The sequence below is a fragment of the Gadus morhua genome, chromosome 12 (assembly GCF_902167405.1).
Source record: "Gadus morhua chromosome 12, gadMor3.0, whole genome shotgun sequence".
Taxonomy (NCBI): Eukaryota; Metazoa; Chordata; class Actinopteri; order Gadiformes; family Gadidae; genus Gadus; species Gadus morhua.
Window position 1 is genome coordinate 8,062,035 of NC_044059.1, and position 19,305 is coordinate 8,081,339.

The following is a 19,305-nucleotide window of genomic DNA, read 5'->3' on the forward strand; positions in this document are numbered from 1 at the left end:
CCTATACTCATTATGTCTCTCTGTCCGTTATCGGTTAAGTATACCTAACTCAATCACTTCTTCACTGTCACCTGCATGAAGATGGATCGGAAGATATTCAGGCTTAGAGATTCAACCACTGTGACCATTAAACAAAGACTACCACTGTAATTTATAAACTGTCTATCACAGAACAGTAGACAAATGGGCATGGTTGAACGCATGCGCACTTACACCCGAACCACAAATGATTTATAACAAGTGCACTCTCCTGAGCGGCATTTTCTATGCACCTCACCATAACATTAATCAGGGCAAAATGTTTGAAAGATTTATGAACTCACTGTATTGTCAGACACTTCTGGAGGACTGAACAATGTGTGTTCTTGAAGGTGCTTTAAGTGATGTCGTCTTTGTGACTAACTTCCTATGTTTTTTCCCTTAGCACTTCCCTTCCTCCACCTCACATTACCACATAGCTTTCTACCGATTCAAAGCAAGACTCTTTTTCCTGAGGTTTTCTTTCGCTTGCCATATTTGGTTCTGTCTCAGGAGTGCTTGAATCGATAGCATTGCCTGTTCTGCCATTGTCAGTCTAAATCCTGCTGCCTGCCCTGGAACACGCATGGAGGAACAGCTTTGCCACAAAGCAAATCAGCTTATCCAAAACTTGCTTTCAAGTGAAGTGCTCTCAAAACGTAAGCCTGCGAGGCAGCTGTATTCGCGAGATCGCAATCGTTCAAGAGTCAATCTCGCCACGCTTCAAATTCCTTGGTGGTTTCAGAACCACCAGTGGTTCAGACCAATCGGCGTCCTACAAGGATATATACGTGATGGACATATGGTTCATCATCCAATCACCTGCCAAGGGCTTTTTTAAAGTGCCTGCATCAAAACTGTTACCAATGATGGCTTCCCAGATGGTTCTGTGTTAAAATAAAAATGGGGAATATTCTACGGGCTTGGGCTACACTGTAAAAAAAAAAAAACGTAAAACGGTAATATTCTGGCAGCTGGGGTGCCAGAAAAATACTGTGAAATAACAGATAATTTCTTTCTCGTAAAAATACGGTTAATTTCCATAATTAAAATACAGTTTAAAGTTGTAATTTTAACAAGATTTTGCCTTATTTTCATGTTGTTTTTAATGTTTAATTAGAAACATTCACATTTTAAAACAGCTTAAAGTTGTAATTTTAACAAGATTTTGCCTTATTTTCATGTTGTTTTTAATGTTTAATTAGAAACATTCACATTTTAAAACAGTTTAAAGTTGTAATTTTAACAAGATTTTGCCTTATTTTCATGTTGTTTTTAATGTTTAATTAGAAACATTCACATTTTAAAACGATGAAATTACCTAGAAATATGGTAAATAAATGTTGTATTACGAATAATACTGATTAAATGGACAGAAATTTGCTGTTCTTAGCTGGTTTTTAATGGAAAAAGGTTGTAAAATAATTTATATTTGATGTAATATAACAGTATATGGACAGAAAATAATGTGATTCATCTTTCAAAACATGTAAAAAAAAAAGTTGAAAAAGTATGAGACTAAATGTTTAGTCTCATACTTACTGCTCAAGTAAGTATGAGACTAAATAAGGCACAAATAACCAACTTTCTATTGTATTTCTTTCAAATACTACATTTAACACTGAAATCCCAAAGCTTGAAATCCCAATACAACATTTAACACTGAAATCCCATTACTTTGGTCGATTAAAATGAAATAAAATAAAATAGCACAGCCAGTGTTAGGCATGTAAAACTTAGAGCTGACTCTGGAGAATGCTTGTCCTGCCTACAAATTGCATGTCCATAGGTCCTTGGTTTACAGAGGCTGAGCACTAACAAAGGATTTATAGCACATAAGTACGGACAGGTAGTGCATCATGAGATATTCACTGATTTTGACAACAAGAATTCCCCTTAATCGCTGACTCCACCTTCAAATAGCAATAGTTTGGACATTTTTGGAAAACACTAGACATTTTTAACACTGAAATCCCAAAACATGTTAGGTTGCATTATGTTTTTTTTTACTTTGCATAAAATTCTAATAAAATAAAATAAAAAAGTACTGCCAGTGTTTTGAATGAATCACCGCACAAACAATGAGTAGACCCTAGACAAACATCATTAATACTACGAAAAATGTAATTCTTCCAAGAATCTAAGTACTGCCAAAAGAATGAAGGAAAAACTAAAGCTGCATGAGTGCATGTCAAAAGACAAGTGCATTCACAGAGCAAACATAGTCCATGGCAACTGCTCATTCAGCAGCTCTATTACTTTAAGAGAAAACAGCAAATCCGAGTCACATTTTGGGAACGCATGAGCTCCAGAGAAAACATTCATTTGATAATACAGTAGACATGCTGTATGTAAATACTGCAAGAACAAGAACAAAGAACCACAAAGTTGCATGTGTACAGTCCAGAATCAAGTCAATGAGCAGGGTTAGGACAACAGCTCACTCAGTCTGTTTTTGAGAACTTGGGCTTTCTTTGAGAGCGTGGTGCCGTCCAGCTCCATCACAACTTTTTGGCGCACTTCAAACATGTTCTTTAGCTCAGGAGGGTAGTTGAGGTTCAATACATACATTAGGCCAAACAATATGGCAGCAGCTAATGCAGTGTTGTCCAGTCCTTGCATTATCTGCAGGCCTTCCAGGACAATCCCCACGTCCTCTGGACCACTGGTTGCATCATTTTTCACGACAAATATTCCCACCGTGGTGTCCTCAATCGATTCTTTGATGGCGGCTTCGTCTTCTGCCTGAACAGTGAAATCACAAATAAATCGGAGTCAGAAAAAACAAAAATCATATTTACAATGGAATTATAATGAAAGTGCTATTTAAAAGATTTTTTCATTTTAAATAATTTAAGGTAGTCTGTGAGCCTCTCCTTTTCTCTTTGTTAAACTTAAATGCAGACTGTACATGTTTCAAATTAAAATGTCTATATAGTGTTGTGCCGATAAAACACGAGGGGGTTCATTTTATAGTCAAGTTTTGACTTGGATAAATCACTCACCTGTGTGTCATGTAATGGAAGCAAAAATTAAACTAACCAGACCTTAAGGTCGAGCAACCAATATAAATGTTACTAAACACAACGGAAGTGTGTTGCGTAATTTGCATCAGTACAGTAGCCTAGATCTATTTCATTAAAGGGGACCAATTATGCTTTTTTGACTTTTATGACCTATGAACGTTGTTATAATGATTGATAGTTATGTTTAACCATACTCAAGTGTCAAATAATGACGTACATGCATTTCGACGTATTCCCTGCTGACAGTCTGGGGTGGCTGTGCAGAGCGCTAAACACTCGGGACAACGTTTGCGATTCACTTGTTCACATTTCCGGGAAATCATCTACGTAGAGGCACTCCTGCCACGCCCCCATATGCCTGGTCAAATCTGCCCGCGCACACGCCTCAAGGAAGGTAACCAATCACAACGGAGTTGGGTTGGCAGGAGGGGGGCGGAGAAGTATGGTTAAACATGACTATCAATCATAACAACGTTTATAGGTCATAAAAGTCGAAAAAGCATAATAGGTCCCCTTTAACTACGCATTTTGGTGTTCAAAAAAATATCAAAATCGGTAAAATAACTTCACTCACCACGAACTCCCTGACAAGATTTGCTGGGTCTTCGTTGAGGTACACACACAGCCACTTGAGAACACATTCCCGCCCTGCATCAACGTAATCTTCCTAGGTCATGTAGATTAGAAGAGAAAGACATTTGTTTGGAATCCTTTTTCCTCTATCAAATTTCTCTGTAAATTCAGTATTTTATTTCCCAAAAATTCATTCTTACTTGAGTCATGGGGGCCAAAGTTCTCTCAAGACGCTTGCCTATCTGTCCTCCTCGTTTTTCGAACAGCTTTAGAAGTTTGTCAGATCTTACATCCAGCTGTGTCAGAAATCTGGATTGCAGGGGCATGGTGGTAATGCGCTTAAATTCTGCATTTATCTGAAAATAAAAATAAGACAATCATTTGATTACTTCATTTTCTAATGATCTTATACTTAAAATATATAAATTGGTCTGTATTGGTCTTCCAAACCTAGGGGTGCAACAGAAACTTCCTCTTCCACAAACTCCTCATCCTGGCAATCAGCTGAAGAATCATGTAATGATGGTGATGCTAATGTAGTCGTTAACACAATACCAGGAATAAAATCAGTTAGGTTATGAGGTGTGTGTCGGCTTCTCTTATGAGACATAAACGTTCCATAAATATTGGTTTGAAAAGTACAGCCAACAAACATGTCAGAGACAATTTCATTTCTCCTCAGATGTATGTTGATATTAATAAAGTATTCCCTTTCATTAGATAGACATTTGCATCTACATAAGTGACAGCTGAAAGTAACCAACTCTTTTGGAGTCCGACTAACTTGTGTTGAATGAACTCTACTTTGGTGTACAATTAAGGCATTCCAAGTCTTAAATGTACATGGATAGTGGATGGTGCGCCCAAAATGTGGATGCTTGAGCTTATAATGATTAAGAAGTAAAGACCTACTAGCTACTGCAACGGAACACCCCTTACACTGCCATATCACTGGAAAGAGAGAAAGAGGGAAAAATGTTAGGCCAGCCAACCAAATACATCCATATAGCTTTCCTAAAAGAATAGGTCAACATGCTTCACAGTTACTCTTTATTGTAGTTTATGCAATTCATTGTTCATGGTGCTTTTAAACTGTTGAATGGGGACCTAATAAATCACACAGGAAAGTATATTACTGCAGGCTAATGTTATCACACAGTACCAAAATATTAAGATTAATTGTCATAAATTGACAGCAACATTTTAATACTATTAAGTTTAAATAAGTCAAGTGAATCAAATAAAGCATTTAAATACTCACAATTTCTACAGAGCCTTAGGAACAATGCTTGAAGCAGAAGCCCGTCTCAACCCAACTGTCTCAACACCAATTACCTATACCTACAGAAAAAACTAAAACAAATATTTTGAGATTCAAACAGTTTCTACAGAACAAGTTTACCCTTAAATAAACATTTCCATACAACAGTTAAATAAAAATCTCCCTCATTTCTCATTTTAATATGGCTCTATTAAGGTAATTAGACATCAAGACCTTAAAAAATAATACATTCTTAACACAACAAAATGAAATGAAAACATTACATTGTAGCGTCCCTCTGTAAAAATGCCACGAGACGGAACTGGGGTTTTCTGGCGATTTATTTCCCAATTAATACACAGGCTACTGTGGGCTGTAGCCAACGCAAAAGCAACTACATCGAATAAACTGTTGGGTCAGTGAGAACGGCGACGGTCTGTCTATAGCCGAGGGCTCCGTAGGCGTGACGAAAACTCGGCAATAGGAGCTAGCGTTTAGCATTAGGCCAATATTAGCATCGCACTTTAGCCTAGCTCTCTCCCCAGAACAACGATAACGTTTCCTGGTTCTCAGCCAATCACGACCCTACAGCCTATGACATATCCACCAACTCTCTGGAATCCCAACAACTCAACCCCGTGAAATGGAAATAAACAAACTATTTTAACAGAGGAAAACACATAACACAACATTACATAATACCCAGTCCGTTACAATGACTGGGGAAGGCTAGGTATAGCTGGTAAAGACCAAACCGCTTAAACTATGAATGCCTTTGCTACCCAGCGATGCTAATATTAGCCTAATGCTAAACGCTAGCTGCCATTGCCGCGTGTACGTGACGCCTACAGAGCCCTCGGCTACAGACAGGACCATCAAAATTCTCACTGGCCCAATTAATATACTCACACGTTTTTACGTTTTACCGGGCATAGCAGCATAACAAATAAAGACATTACCAACGACTTTCCCCACCGTGGTATAGTGAATATATCCCAAAAAATGCGCCAACATTTTGAGTTGCTTAAGCATGCAGTTAGTAACTCCCCCTCCCCCCAGCGAATTACACCAATTAACTGCATAGTTCTAAGGAAAGTCAACTACGCTTTCACACGATAGAAAAACATGCTTTATTCCCCAAATTCGTGAATGAGTCATGAGCTAAATTAAAGTTGTTTAGGCCTAGCTAGCTAACGCCAGTGAATAGTAACCACAGCGAACTTTAACACATTAGTATAAACTATCAAAAAATACCTTGACATAAACATGTTGCTCAACCTTACGAGCAAATTATTAACCTTAATTAATTAAAACTAGTATTTTAGAGTGACTGACTAACAGTGACATATTTGGTAAGATTTAAAGGTTGTATAGGTGATTTGCTTTTTTGGCCATTTTTGCAAAATTACTTGAAATCCTTATCATAACCCGCTTACAGCCACTGAGTTAGAAGTACTGACATGAAAATTAAACAAGTCAATCATCTGTGGAACGGGCAGGGCTCGAAAAACTCCAGCCAATCATTTCCATTGCCACCGAGTTGCATTGGACAGTAAGTACGTCAATCAAACGGTCGTACTGCACTCCCCCTCCCCCGCGCCCCGCGCGCGACCCCTTCGTGCAGTACTCGTGACCCAGAGCTCGTGACCCAGAGCAAGCTCCTGTTTGTTGTTATCCTGCGGTAGCTACTGGAACTAGTTAATCCACATTTGGACCTAGCAGTAGAAGACAATTTCCATGGCAGACAAGACGCCACCATCCCCACCACCACCACCACCACCACACAGCAAATATCACAGTGTACATTGTACTCTATGGGTGTACATTTAACACTCATTTCTGGGTATATATAGGTCCAAGAGTTCAGTGTTCGCTGAACACTGTTAGAAGAGCAAAATATGTACTCCAAATTTAGAGTTACATTTGAACACTTTGAGAGTGCAAATGTACTCTATTAGTGGTACTTTTGGGCACTCATTCAGTGCTTCCTTACACCTGCAGTGTAAACCTAGAACCCCAGAGAGAGAAAATATGTACTCCAAGTCAGTGCTTTGTAGCACTTCGCAGAGCTGATTATTTAATACTTCTAGAGTGAGAATGTACTCTGACTGGTGTACAACCAACACCTTTGAGGTGAATTATCAACACTTCATGAATGAATAGTCTACACATTAGATTCTTGCTGCTGTTGTTGTTACAGTGCATACATATATAATATAGTTAACATTATAGTTAAACTTTAATTATTTTACATCAAGAACCATTTTTAGTTTTACATTTATATGATGTAACAAACAACTTGAAAATAAATAAATAAATGTGTCCCTGTCAACCAATTAAAGGGGAATTCCGGTGTAAAACGGATTTGGGATATGTTTTGTATGATAATGAGTTGAAACGTTTGTTTTGGAGCACAAAAAAACGCATATAGACGCTTTCTTCAGTTGGCTGTTTTTAGCCGATTCTATCAAAACGCTATAAACTTGGAACAATGGGGCAGTGGTTATGGTAAAAACTAAATCGCTATTTTAAACCATTTAAAAGGCTAGAAGTAGCCCGACACTTCTTTGGTAGTTCAATAAGGGTATTAACATATAAAACGAGGCATTGAGAACTTTGTAAGTGTACAGATTGTTTATTAAAAATAAAATTACATTTTATACACACAATACCATCAGTAGATCACCCGTCGACGCCATTTTGTTTTCAAGACTCGATAAGTAGATTGGCAAACACAGAGATTGTGACATCCATCAGCAACACACAAGCTCTGGCGGCATGCCATGGGACCTTTAAAAATAAAATAAAAATTATCAGGATACAATTACCCTGTGAAACTTCACTACACGATCCACAGCTTCCCGGATACTGATTTTGACAGCTCCATTCTTTCCACTTGGAGGTGGTGGCAGGAGGTAGACCAGCAGGAGAAGTGAGGCCATGTCACTATCCCAACCTGAAAAGGGAGAGCACATACTTTGAGCATGAAATACACCTGATGAAAGCACATGACACAACATAAAAGGTTCAAAAAGTTCTTGTCAATAAATAGTCAGCATCTAAAAAGGTGGCCAAATACAAACAGGTTATTATCATAGGACCCTTTAAAAAAAAAAAAAAAAAGGGTCCTATGTTCCCCAGTCTCATACAAAGAGGGGAACATAGGACCCGGGGAACATAGGACCCGGGGTCCGGGAACATAGGACCCGGGGAACATAGACACGCTCCCACTAAATTAAAGCCACGTGCCTCGTTAGCATTAGCTAAAAATGGTAACGAGGCGTTAGCTAAATTGAAGACATGTGCCTCATTAGCATTGGCCATTAAGTTTGACGTTAGCTAAAATCGTTAGCATTTATAAGTTGGTTATCAGATCTAAAAGACGAAGAAATGCTGAATATTCTGCATTCAGGGTTTCTGCAGGTTTGAACAAGTTAAATTTAAGCCTCTAATACCTTCTTAAGACCCATTATGAATACAATTTCTGACCTATATGAAGGACATACGCACAACTAACTATGAAACATAGAAACCCTGTGCATTATTCACTTGGTACTTTTCTTACCTGTTTACATTCCCGTGAAGTTCAAAAATGTCTTCGTTCACTCGGAGCAATTCCTTGGCGATATTGATTCGATCCTCTCTAGTCAACCGTCTCTGTCGAAACAGTTTGCCGCGTAGTGTGGAAGAGGACAAACGGTCACATGTCTCTAGATTCAACCAATGAGAAGGCGCAGCGAGCCAATGACGAATCGAAACCTAAACCGACGTGCCGCCGGGATAGTAGGACACTCAACCGTTGTACACTCAGGGAGTCCATCATCCTAAAATAAACACTTAAATTACTCTACACCAGCATTATACTTAGAGACAACACCCAAGAGTGTTTCTGGTACACCCCAAAAAATGTAGCTACTTAGTGCCTATTCAACACCAAAGTGTATAAAATCTACTCTGGTCATGAATACTCTGGGATTTTAACACTTTGCGATTTGCTGTGCAGCAAAGAGAAGGAAAACTCTTTTTCAGAGAGTAATTGATAATAAAAACGCTGAAAGAGAAAAACTGAAATCAAGAATAATCCTAGGCGCTGCTTTCGAACGTTGGCGGCAACTGAAGGACGAGAAGGGTCTAAAAACCGATGCTTGTGTGGCGGTTGACCTAGTTTCAAAGTTTATACCGTTTATACTCGGTAATACCGGTGTGGAGACGAGTGTATTACTCGGTGTGAAAATGTCCACACCGCGGCAACCCTAGTGAAAACCAGGACTTCCAATACAATTATATGAAACAAACATACATTTTCTAAAAATAGTAATGATTTATGTGACCGTTTAATGTTTATAACATCTGGTCCAACCATTGCAGCGAGAACGTATTCTCAGCAGGGGGTGCTGGGAAAAAAAAAAACTCTGCACTAGACTCGCAACTCGTTACATTGATAAAAAAAGATGTATAGCAGCGCAGCTCAATTACACCAGTGCATGCGCGGACAGTTGAAAATCGATCGTTCACATCCAGCTGCTCACAGAACAAGTTTAGCGCACCACCGCTACCCTCACACTTTTTCATATAACCTTTTTTCAGCACTAGGTCATATGAGCATTAAATAAATGCTGCGTCTCAAAATGCCTTGGAGAGCAGCGAGGATGACTCGCTTTGCCACGGGCCGAAACAGTTCGGAGCGACCACAGCCAGAGCGAACACAGCGGGGCAGAGGAGTGTCAGGAATAGTCTTTGGTGTACACATCAGTACGGCCTATTTGCACTACTGTTTAGTGGCAATGCAGTGTTTTATTCGATGCCTTTTTATTTTCGTATATTATTTCAATGAATACAATTTATTTATTCATAAAAAACGGATCTGGTCTTCAAATCTTTTTTCCAAATATAGGTCGTCTTACAATGGGGTTTGTGTTTATATTCGGACCAATACGGTACAGCGGGCGCTCACATGACGTTAAGCATTTCCTGGTGCATAATGTGACGCTTCAGAACCTAAAATCCCGTTTCTCCCCGTTGACACGACAACACATAACCGGCGTTTTCAGAAATCTCCACTTTGGCCGGAGTTTTTAGAAATGATCGTTTTCTGTGATAAGACAGGGCCTCGGACAGGGGGTGTTGCAGCACCCCCAGCACTCCTACTTCCCGCGGTACTGGGTGCAACTTACAGCTGAATGTAGTGCCATGTTGTTAAACGAAAACCTACGCTAGCCTGGCTCGCTCTCGCGCATCTCTGTTCGCGCTCGTGCATGATTGCGCGTCCAGGTACTTGGAATGGGTGGAGTCAGAGTCAGCGTTGAAGGAGAGGGGGTAGGACCATTTGAGTTGTGTATTTTCAAAATCTGCTGGCGTTTCGCAAATCACCTACCTACGGAAGAGGATTAGGGCCACACATGTAAAAAAAAAATCAGTTCTGACTTTATTCTCAGAATTCTGAGAAAAAAGTCAGAATTCTGACTTTAATCTCAGAATTCTGAGAATAAAGTCAGAATTCTGACATTAATCTCAGAATTCTGAGATAAAAAGTCAGAATTCTGACATTAATCTCAGAATTCCGAGAAAAAAGTCAGAATTCTGACTTTAATCTCAGAATTCTGACTTTTTTCTCAGAATTCTGAGATTAAAGTCATCTGACATTAATCTCAGAATTCTGAGAAAAAAGTCAGAATTCTGACATTAATCTCAGAATTCTGACTTTAATCTCAGAATTCTGAGAAAAAGGTCAGAATTCTGACTTTAAAGTCAGAACTACGGGTATCTGTAAGGACCAACCTCCGTGGGAGAGACACTTTGCTTTATGCAGTAGGAGGAAACCTATGGAAAGCCAAGAAGGCCACAATCCGGCCCTAGAATGGCGCGGTAAAAGTGCAAAACCGCACGGATTCCGTGCGGTTTGGCAAGAATTCGGTTACGGAATACGGTTTTGAATGACTAATAGCCGCGGCTATTAGTCATTCACTCCAGCTATTAGTTATTCACTCCGGCTATTAGTTAATCACTCCGGATATTAGGTATGCTGAACGAGCCCTCCCTCTTCTTTGCTTGACCACTAAGTTTGAAGGCTGTCTAACCAATCAGTGAAGAGAAATACCAGACTAAAGTAACGCATTGTCGAGACTAGAGCTGCAGTGCCTCCATGTTTAGCCGTAACATAAAGCTGTGTTGTCTTTACTAGTTTCACTACAATGTAATGACCACCACTAGCTAGTGGAAAATACATTTGTGTCTAGTACAGTGATATATTTGTATATGTTAGGCTATATATTGAGATGGCAGTGTGCGAAATACCCGTCAATATTCGGGGATGCCCTCATCCCCAGATTGTTCTCGATATGCCGTAGCCAGCTCGGCCATAACATTACAATATTTCATGGATGCAAGCAAGCCAAGACAATCAATCTATATCTATAGCCTACATGACAACACACGCACACACGCACACACGTTAAACACACTGGTAAAGCAATAGGAGCCTGCATTGGCTTAAGTTGTTGGGATGCACGTTATTTTATAACAGGGAGGGGCAAAGTTGTGCATTACAATGCAAACACGACAATAATTGGCACCGTTCTTGCGCACTCAGAAGAACATGAACTGAATAAATGCCAGGTATATAGCATATCGGAGACGGGCACACAATCAGTGCATTTGCAAATGAGAGCCTGCAGTATGATCGTTCTTGTGACATTATTTAACCATCCATCTACAGCTAATACGATCAGACAGATACCACATATAAGCCCACAATAAGCCCAACATCACCACGGCAGGTGCGCTCTCTCTCGCACATTCACACAATCACTCCAACTTCTCCAACTCCAAGGCAAAGCTGTTTCACTAAAACCACAAACAACCACAACTAACCAGCCTACATATCCACAACAATGCACAACAATCAGTTCTATACATTGCGTCTATCTTCTGTTTCGCGCACATGGCTAATTTGCATACATGCACAGGACTGTCGGCTCCGCTTGTCAAAAAAATAGAACGTATTTGTGAATAAATGCTTTGAATTCTGAATACTGGACTTGGTGAGCTTGGTGAGTTGGCTATGGGACGTGCACTTTTACCGCGCCATTCTAGGGCCGGATTGTGGCCTTCTTGGCTTTCCATAGGTTTCCTCCTACTGCATAAAGCAAAGTGTCCCTCCCACGGAGGTTGGTCCTTACAGATACCCGTAGTTCTGACTTTAAAGTCAGAATTCTGACTTTTTTCTCAGAATTCTGAGATTAATGTCAGAATTCTGACTTTAATCTCAGAATTCTGAGAAAAAAGTCAGAATTCTGAGATTAAAGTCAGAATTCTGACTTTTTATCTCAGAATTCTGAGATTAATGTCAGAATTCTGAGATTAATGTCAGAATTCTGACTTTATTCTCAGAATTCTGAGATTAAAGTCAGAGTTCTGACTTTATTCTCAGAATTCTGAGAATAAAGTCAGAACTTAATTTTTTTTTACATGTGTGGCCCTAATCCTCTTCCGTACCTACCCAACCTTTAATTACCTTGAAAGATATCTCCCCAGGTCCACACGCATTCAACACAAAATGGCAACGTTCTTCTTCACCACGTGGTTGATGACGCGTTCATAGTGTTCCAGACAAAACATAACTTATTTCTTACTTCTTAAAATGACTGAAACTTATAGATGTAACATCCCTCAAAGCTGTAAGAGTTCTACATGATTTATATATGTTTTGATGAGAAACATAAATCAAACGTTTTGTATACAGTTTGTTTGATAACAGTAACATTTCTATTCAAGGCATCCATAACTTGGTCAAGTCACCATACATGGATTAAAAACTTACATTCAACCTCACTGAAATTAATCCATACTCTATCAAAGGTTTCCATAACCTGGGTCAAGTAACCATACATCCAAAACATTGGCAGAATGTAATGCTTTGAAGTGGTAGGTTAAGGAAACAGATGAAAAGCATTTAGTTTATGTGGTTATATAAATTAACACATTTTCAATTAACAAAGAAATTATAGTAACATTAATAATGAAATAGTTATTCTACTTTTAATTTCTTAGTAACTTTAAATGAGTTTTTACTTTTTTTTAGAGTATTAAAGCTGAATTTGACGGTTTATTCCCTTAAATAAAAGACAAATATTTGTGAAATTACGATATATTTGTGAACGTATTTTAACAATAAATATATGGATTTCTAATAGTTTTTTTTTTGTAAAAGAACAGGAATATTGTGTGTTTTCACAGTTACAGTGATTTCATGTTATTTTACATTTGACATGTAAAATAACAGTCTCTTTTTGTAAATTAAATGGTATTTTAAAAATACAGACAAAATCTGTAAAATAAACAGTAAAATTCTGTTATATTACAACTTTTTTTTACAGTGTATATCAAATCATGGATCCTTAAAAAATGGCTTCCTTTATATTTCAATGAACCGGGGGCTTCCTAAACCGCACCACCGCACTGTGGCTCTGGGCGCTAACTGCCTCTCTTTGGAAGCCATTGTGCATCGCGCCACCGCGGTTGGGTTTTAATGTGACTGTTTGTTTCATTCACAAAAAAAAAAAAAACAGGAAGTGGTCATCAGCCTGGAGGACATATGTCACATGGACGAAGCCAAGTCTGCACAGCAGCAGTTCCACTTCGCCATGAGCGGCAAGTCGTTCGACATCATCATGGAGCACTTCCCCGATATGATGCAGAAGGTAAGGGGGGAGGGAGCCCACGCTCAGGCATATTTCAAGGCCCAGTGGGTAATTTTGCTGAATTTAACCGTCTCTGTGTTCTGTTTATTCACTGCAACACATGCAACATGCAAGCAGACATGTCCAGGTCATTTCAAGCTATGAGCTAGTTGAAATGTTACACTTTGTGGCTTTTAAGAAAAGGCTCCTACTCAACATATGACAGACAGACAGACCGTCAACATGTGGGCTCCACTGCTGTTGTTCTGTGAGGTGTGTAAGTGATGTGTGTTTGGTTCGTAGCTGGTGCTCCATGGCACCGTGTTCGCCAGGATGGCTCCGGACCAGAAAACGCAGCTCATTGAGGCGCTGCAGGGCGTCGAGTGAGTAGGAACAGATCAGAAAGATACTTACTCTTATTATCATTATTGCTTATCTTTCATTCCCCGTACAATGTTTCGTGCTGAAACATCTGACCTTTTTCTCATAACATTTACATTGCGTTTGAATTTGAAACTTATTTTTAGCCTAGTTATTAGGCTTTTAAGGGTTGGAATAAAGTGGGATTATCAACTCATTGATTTTCAATCTATTCCTCTAGCTACTATGTTGGGATGTGTGGTGATGGAGCTAATGACTGTGGGGTAAGTAGAAAAAGTACTAAAAAAAAATATATATATATATTGAAATGTTTAATGGTCATTTATTTATTTATTTTATTTATACCCATTTAACTTGTTTTGACGCCAACCCTTCCCCACCAGGCGCTGAAGAGGGCCCACAGCGGCATCTCTCTGTCGGAGTTGGAGGCCTCCGTGGCGTCCCCCTTCACCTCCAGGACCCCCAACATCTCCTGCGTGCCCAACCTCATCAGGTAGCCCACGGGGGACCCCTAGGTTCCTGTCATACTGCCCGGGAAGTCAGGGCGATGGAGCCAGTTGGTTTGCACCGTTGTCTATGGGCAGCGGGAAATAACCGATGGCGTTTGCTGAAGGAATAACGCAAAACTCTCACACTTTTGGATTGCCTTTTTCAATGGTATTTGGAAGAATATCAGTTTAGAAATCCAGTTTAGTCTTTGGCGCAATGTAATGCCGCCTTTCCGCTGCAGGGTGCGGTACGGTTCGGTTCGCCTCAGTCCGGTAGGGAGGGGGCGGTATAGCCCAGCTCAGTTCCGAGGTCGCGTTTCCACCGCCGACAGTACCCTTTATGGTAGGCCGGATGTCGATCGCCACGGCAGCTACGTAAACATCGTGACATCATAGCAGCGCGACACAGTGTAGCCAATCGACCAGAAACCAGCTGGAAGACCTTCTTGTTCCTCACTGCTCCACCAAGCTCCCTCTGCACGTCTTCCTCCCCAAGAATGCAGAGGAACGTCTCCACCTCCTTGTTCGCCCAAACAAGCGTTTTACGCGACATGTTTATTGTAAAGAATCATAACTCAAGGCTACTGTTTGTTTGTTTTTATCTCCACGTCGCCCGAAAGTGACGATTCTGTCGACCAATCAACGGAGGGGGTGTGTAGCTCGAATTTTCCGGCACCCTTTCAGGCGTCTCAGCACCCCAACGGAGGAGTACTGAAGACGAGGGCAAAACGAGTACGGCTCAGTCCGGGTCACGCCCACTTTTGGCGGTGGAAACGCAATCCGTACCGCACCGTTTGCGAACCGAACCGTACTGCACCCTGCAGTGGAAACGCGCCATAATATGGATTTAGAATGAGCAAGAGGTCCTGTTATATTATGTAGATATTTTGTGAGTAAAACATTACACGTTTGAATTTCATCACAGTAAAGTTAAATCCTTTTTTCCAGACCTACAGTTGAATAGTACGGTAGCAGTAAACCACCTGGGGTCACATGAGACGGATTCATGTAATAAGGACTTAATTGGTTCCTCTTTCTCCTACAGGGAGGGCAGAGCGGCACTCATCACCTCCTTCTGTGTCTTCAAGTTCATGGCCCTCTACAGCATGATCCAGTACATCAGCGTCACCCTCCTCTACTCTGTAAGTAGCAGGACATACAAACATACACTTTTTCATTTTTAATATGGTCCAGAATGTGAATGAATCCTGTTGCACCCAAGTGACAACCTTCTATCCCCTTTGACCTTTGATTTTTGTCATCGACGCCAGATCCTGAGTAACCTTGGAGATTTTCAGTTCCTCTTCATCGATATCGCCATCATCCTCTTCCTCGTCTTCACCAGTGAGTGTTAACAAGACATTGAAATAAGTTCAATAACTGTTTGGCCGCATATTCCTCATACCTAACCCTACACTTCTATTTTGAGTGTTTATTTTCCTTATTCGTTTTACTATTTACAATCAAACAACTCTTTTGCAAATCACCTTTATCCAAAGGACCTTAAAGTATAGTGACATTTTTGCTGTATTGAATCCATTGCGATGCATGTCTCTCACTCTCTCTGCTCTCTGCACCCCCAGTGAGCTTGAACCCAGCGTGGAAGGAGCTGGTGCCTCGGCCTCCTCCCTCGGGCCTCATCTCGGCCCCGCTGCTCTTCTCCGTCCTGACCCAGATCCTCATCTGCCTGGCCTTCCAGGTCCTCCCCTTCCTCTGGGTCCAGCAGCAGCCCTGGTATGAGCAGTGGACGCCGCTGTCAAAGTGAGTATCCCCCGCGGGAACCTGAGGCCTTTTTGGAAGGCTCGAACAAAAGCAGAGAAGAGGGCTGTGCCTTTTTACTGTTGCAAAGGAACCATCCAGCATCTTCTTCTAAAGCTACAAGGCTGTTTTCTTTTTGACATTTTCAACTCGGGGGGCCGCACAGGGCACTCAGCAAAAAAACGTGAGACAGAGTTTTGTTCCCGTTGATAACATTAAGATAATGGCCTCCCCCAGCTGATAAAGTTTTCTGTGTGATCGGACTTAAAACAAGTCAACTTTATTTAATAATGACAGTTACGGTCTCAAAGTGGCTTCTCAGGCCCAACATGATGCAACAATACCTTAACCCACTTTTTTTTTCATATTATATATTTAAAATGCTGACATGGGGGTCGGCAATGTCATGTCTGATGATACAGTTATAACTTGAAGTTGCGACTTGTTAGTACCAAGTGATCAAACAGTGCCCTCTGGTGGCAACAGTACACAAACACTCAAAACTTAGGAGTCCTTTTCTTTTCGATACATTTTTTATTAAGATTTCAGCGATCAATGTGTTTAATGAGCAAATCTTTCCATGTAGACGTATAACCTATATAAACATTGTCCACTTTGACATTACCAATTACATTACCATTGTCCCACTTTGCCGTGACCTTTTGATCTCCGACCCCTCCAGCGCCTGCAACACATCAGCATCAACATCAACTCACTCTATGACCAACATAAGCTCCTTTGAGGTGGACCCGGACTACATCTCCAACTACGAGAACACCAGCATCTTCTACGTGTCGTCCTTCCAGTACATCATCGTGGCCATCATCTTCTCCAAGGGCAAGCCCTTCAGACAGCCCAGCTACAAGAACTGTGAGGACACACCACCACCAACAGCGCTAACTCTATGAAGACTCTTTACCAAGGGATTCTTTTGATAGCCAGATTAGGCATTTTAAAATGAAAATGGGTTATTTTGCAATACTCATAATCGCAAAAAATACTAAAATGAACTAGCCATACAACTGATAAAGCTGCAGTATTATTAGTCATAGGTGCACAGTCCTTAACTTGTGTATGTGTGTATGCTCTCTGTTTCCCCACCTCTCCCCCCTCCAGGGCCCTTTATGCTGTCTGCCCTGACCTTGTATGTGTTCATGTTGTTTGTGCTGTTCCACCCGATTGAGGCCATGGATGATTTCTTTAAGGTAACACGACGTCGGACGTCAGTTGACTCCACCAACATCACGGTCGTCTGTTGTATCTCTGTTCAATCACGCCAGGGCCAGTTATGAATCTAGTGTCCTAGTCAAGGAAGAGGGCTCTAAGGGCCCGTGTCCACACAGCATTTTTTTCTTGAGTTCCAGCGTCTTTTGTTTTCAGTTTTCCAATGAGGAGGGAGCGTAGGCGGCCATCTTGAGTAAAAACGCTGCGCCCCGTGTTTTGAGGGTACTCTGCCTCTTTTTGCGGCCACTCCCAGCGCTTGGAGTTTAAAATATCATAACCAATCATATACTAGATGTGGCGGGCTCATCACCCATGTAAACAAGAAAATGGAGGGTGTGTTATATATAGATTATAAAAAGGAAACTACGTGACGCTAGTCTAATGGCGTTGTTGTTGTTGTTGTTTTTCTCCAACACACACAAGCGCTTCTTCCCCAGCACACTAGCAGAAAAAAAACGCTATGTGGACACAGGTCATCGGATGTTTCCTTAAGATGTGTATCTTTATTCAACAGTATTTTGTTTTAATATCAGCCGACAAGTCATGACTAGTCTTATTGCCGCAAGGCCTTACTCTGTTCATATGATAAAAAAAAGAATTATAATGCATTTTTTTAATTTGTATACTTCAATTGTTCAGGTCATCTCATTTGAATACTTTTATTAATCATGTTTCCCCATCCAGTCACTGTATAATGTGGCCAAACAATCCTACAACTGTGGTCTGCTCTTTATAGATCGTGTGCGTCCCCTTCTCGTGGCGGATCAAGCTGTTTCTCATTGTTCTGGCCAACGCCGCCGTGTCGGTGTTCGTTGAGGTAAGGCACCCCCAGAAATGCACAATGTTTACGTAATGTTTTATCATGCTGACTCTTCATTTTCTCATGCAATGTTGTCATCCGTGTCTCATTGTGTTTCAAGAGGCGTGGACACTGCACCAAAAGACCGTTCTGCCTTACCCTAAACTTGAATAACTGAGTCATTGTATTTCTCACACAGCATTATTGAAAGTGTGATCAAAGGAAAAACATCTGACGTTGCTATGTTCTTGCACTATCACTAACTCACCAATACTGTTTACTGGATTTCTGAATGGGTTGTTTGCAGCTGTGTCACACCCGTGTCAAGCGATCTTCTGATGGAGGGCAGGAAGTGAAATGGAGAACGTAAAGCAGCAGTACTCACTGTTATGTACACAGTTTATGTAGACTTTGTGGAACCAAATGTTGAACATCTACCGGACTAAGGGCAGAACTAGTATCAAAAGATATTAGCGGTGTCCTCGACTTCGTCAGGCCAGACCTATTCCCAACTAATCGGCGAATCATATGTAATATAATTTCTAATGCATGGCCGCTCAATGATGTCTTTATTATTTGTGACATTTGCGTGGTCTAAACAAATGAATGGATTAAATTGGTTGACCAGGGTATCCCAAAGCTTTCCATAGGCGAGCATTTGCAATTGGATTTTACTTTGTTCGATAATCTTTGATGGTGCTTTTCTAACATTGTGTCGCCATCTAGAATAATGGCATGGAATGTGCACTGCACTAATGATTTGATAGTGCCGCCGCACAAAGAGTCTATCAAACAATAAGGATGTTTGCTGTGTTACGAAAACGTAATACAGCAAATTCCAGAGGAGAAGGGTGTCCATCCCCGCAGAAAAACAAAGCTTTTTCTTCTAGAATCCAACCGACGCTGTTATCCCCATCCTCCCAAAGGAATGTTCTGCTGTCACACACGCACACACAATTTTCAAGATTCAACTATTAAAGAAGTATTTGACTAAATGTATTTCTATCAAAGACCCAGATCGACAAAGATCGTGGTCATGCCTAAAATGTTAGCCCTTATGACCTTGATAGATAGCACTGCATTATTAAACCATTAGGCT

At 40.6% G+C, this 19,305-nt stretch overlaps 1 protein-coding gene and 1 long non-coding RNA gene across 6 annotated transcripts in view; one reads left to right on the forward strand and one right to left on the reverse strand.

Moving 5' to 3' along the window:
* The window catches only part of atp13a3 (ATPase 13A3), a 116,015-nt gene that overhangs the window by 92,234 nt on the left and 4,476 nt on the right, over nucleotides 1–19,305 (forward strand). For all 3 annotated transcript variants that reach the window (XM_030372978.1, XM_030372976.1, XM_030372977.1), the window contains 10 exons: nucleotides 13,446–13,577; nucleotides 13,860–13,939; nucleotides 14,158–14,200; nucleotides 14,321–14,430; nucleotides 15,471–15,567; nucleotides 15,697–15,769; nucleotides 16,009–16,186; nucleotides 16,866–17,053; nucleotides 17,300–17,388; nucleotides 18,144–18,224. In XM_030372978.1, coding sequence (XP_030228838.1) covers nucleotides 13,446–13,577; nucleotides 13,860–13,939; nucleotides 14,158–14,200; nucleotides 14,321–14,430; nucleotides 15,471–15,567; nucleotides 15,697–15,769; nucleotides 16,009–16,186; nucleotides 16,866–17,053; nucleotides 17,300–17,388; nucleotides 18,144–18,224 — 1,071 coding nt within the window. The remainder of the gene's footprint in view (nucleotides 1–13,445; nucleotides 13,578–13,859; nucleotides 13,940–14,157; nucleotides 14,201–14,320; nucleotides 14,431–15,470; nucleotides 15,568–15,696; nucleotides 15,770–16,008; nucleotides 16,187–16,865; nucleotides 17,054–17,299; nucleotides 17,389–18,143; nucleotides 18,225–19,305) is intronic.
* Nucleotides 1,230–12,834, reverse strand: LOC115555930 (uncharacterized). Of its 3 annotated transcripts, none has more exons than XR_003978914.1 (7): nucleotides 12,392–12,834; nucleotides 4,879–4,970; nucleotides 4,530–4,568; nucleotides 4,068–4,148; nucleotides 3,818–3,973; nucleotides 3,619–3,711; nucleotides 1,230–2,763 (listed from the first exon to the last, which is right to left on the reverse strand). It is a non-coding gene; the product is annotated as an uncharacterized LOC115555930 (long non-coding RNA). The 3 variants fall into 3 exon arrangements; XR_003978916.1 differs by having other exon boundaries at nucleotides 4,526–4,568; XR_003978915.1 differs by lacking the exon at nucleotides 12,392–12,834 and adding an exon at nucleotides 5,163–5,335.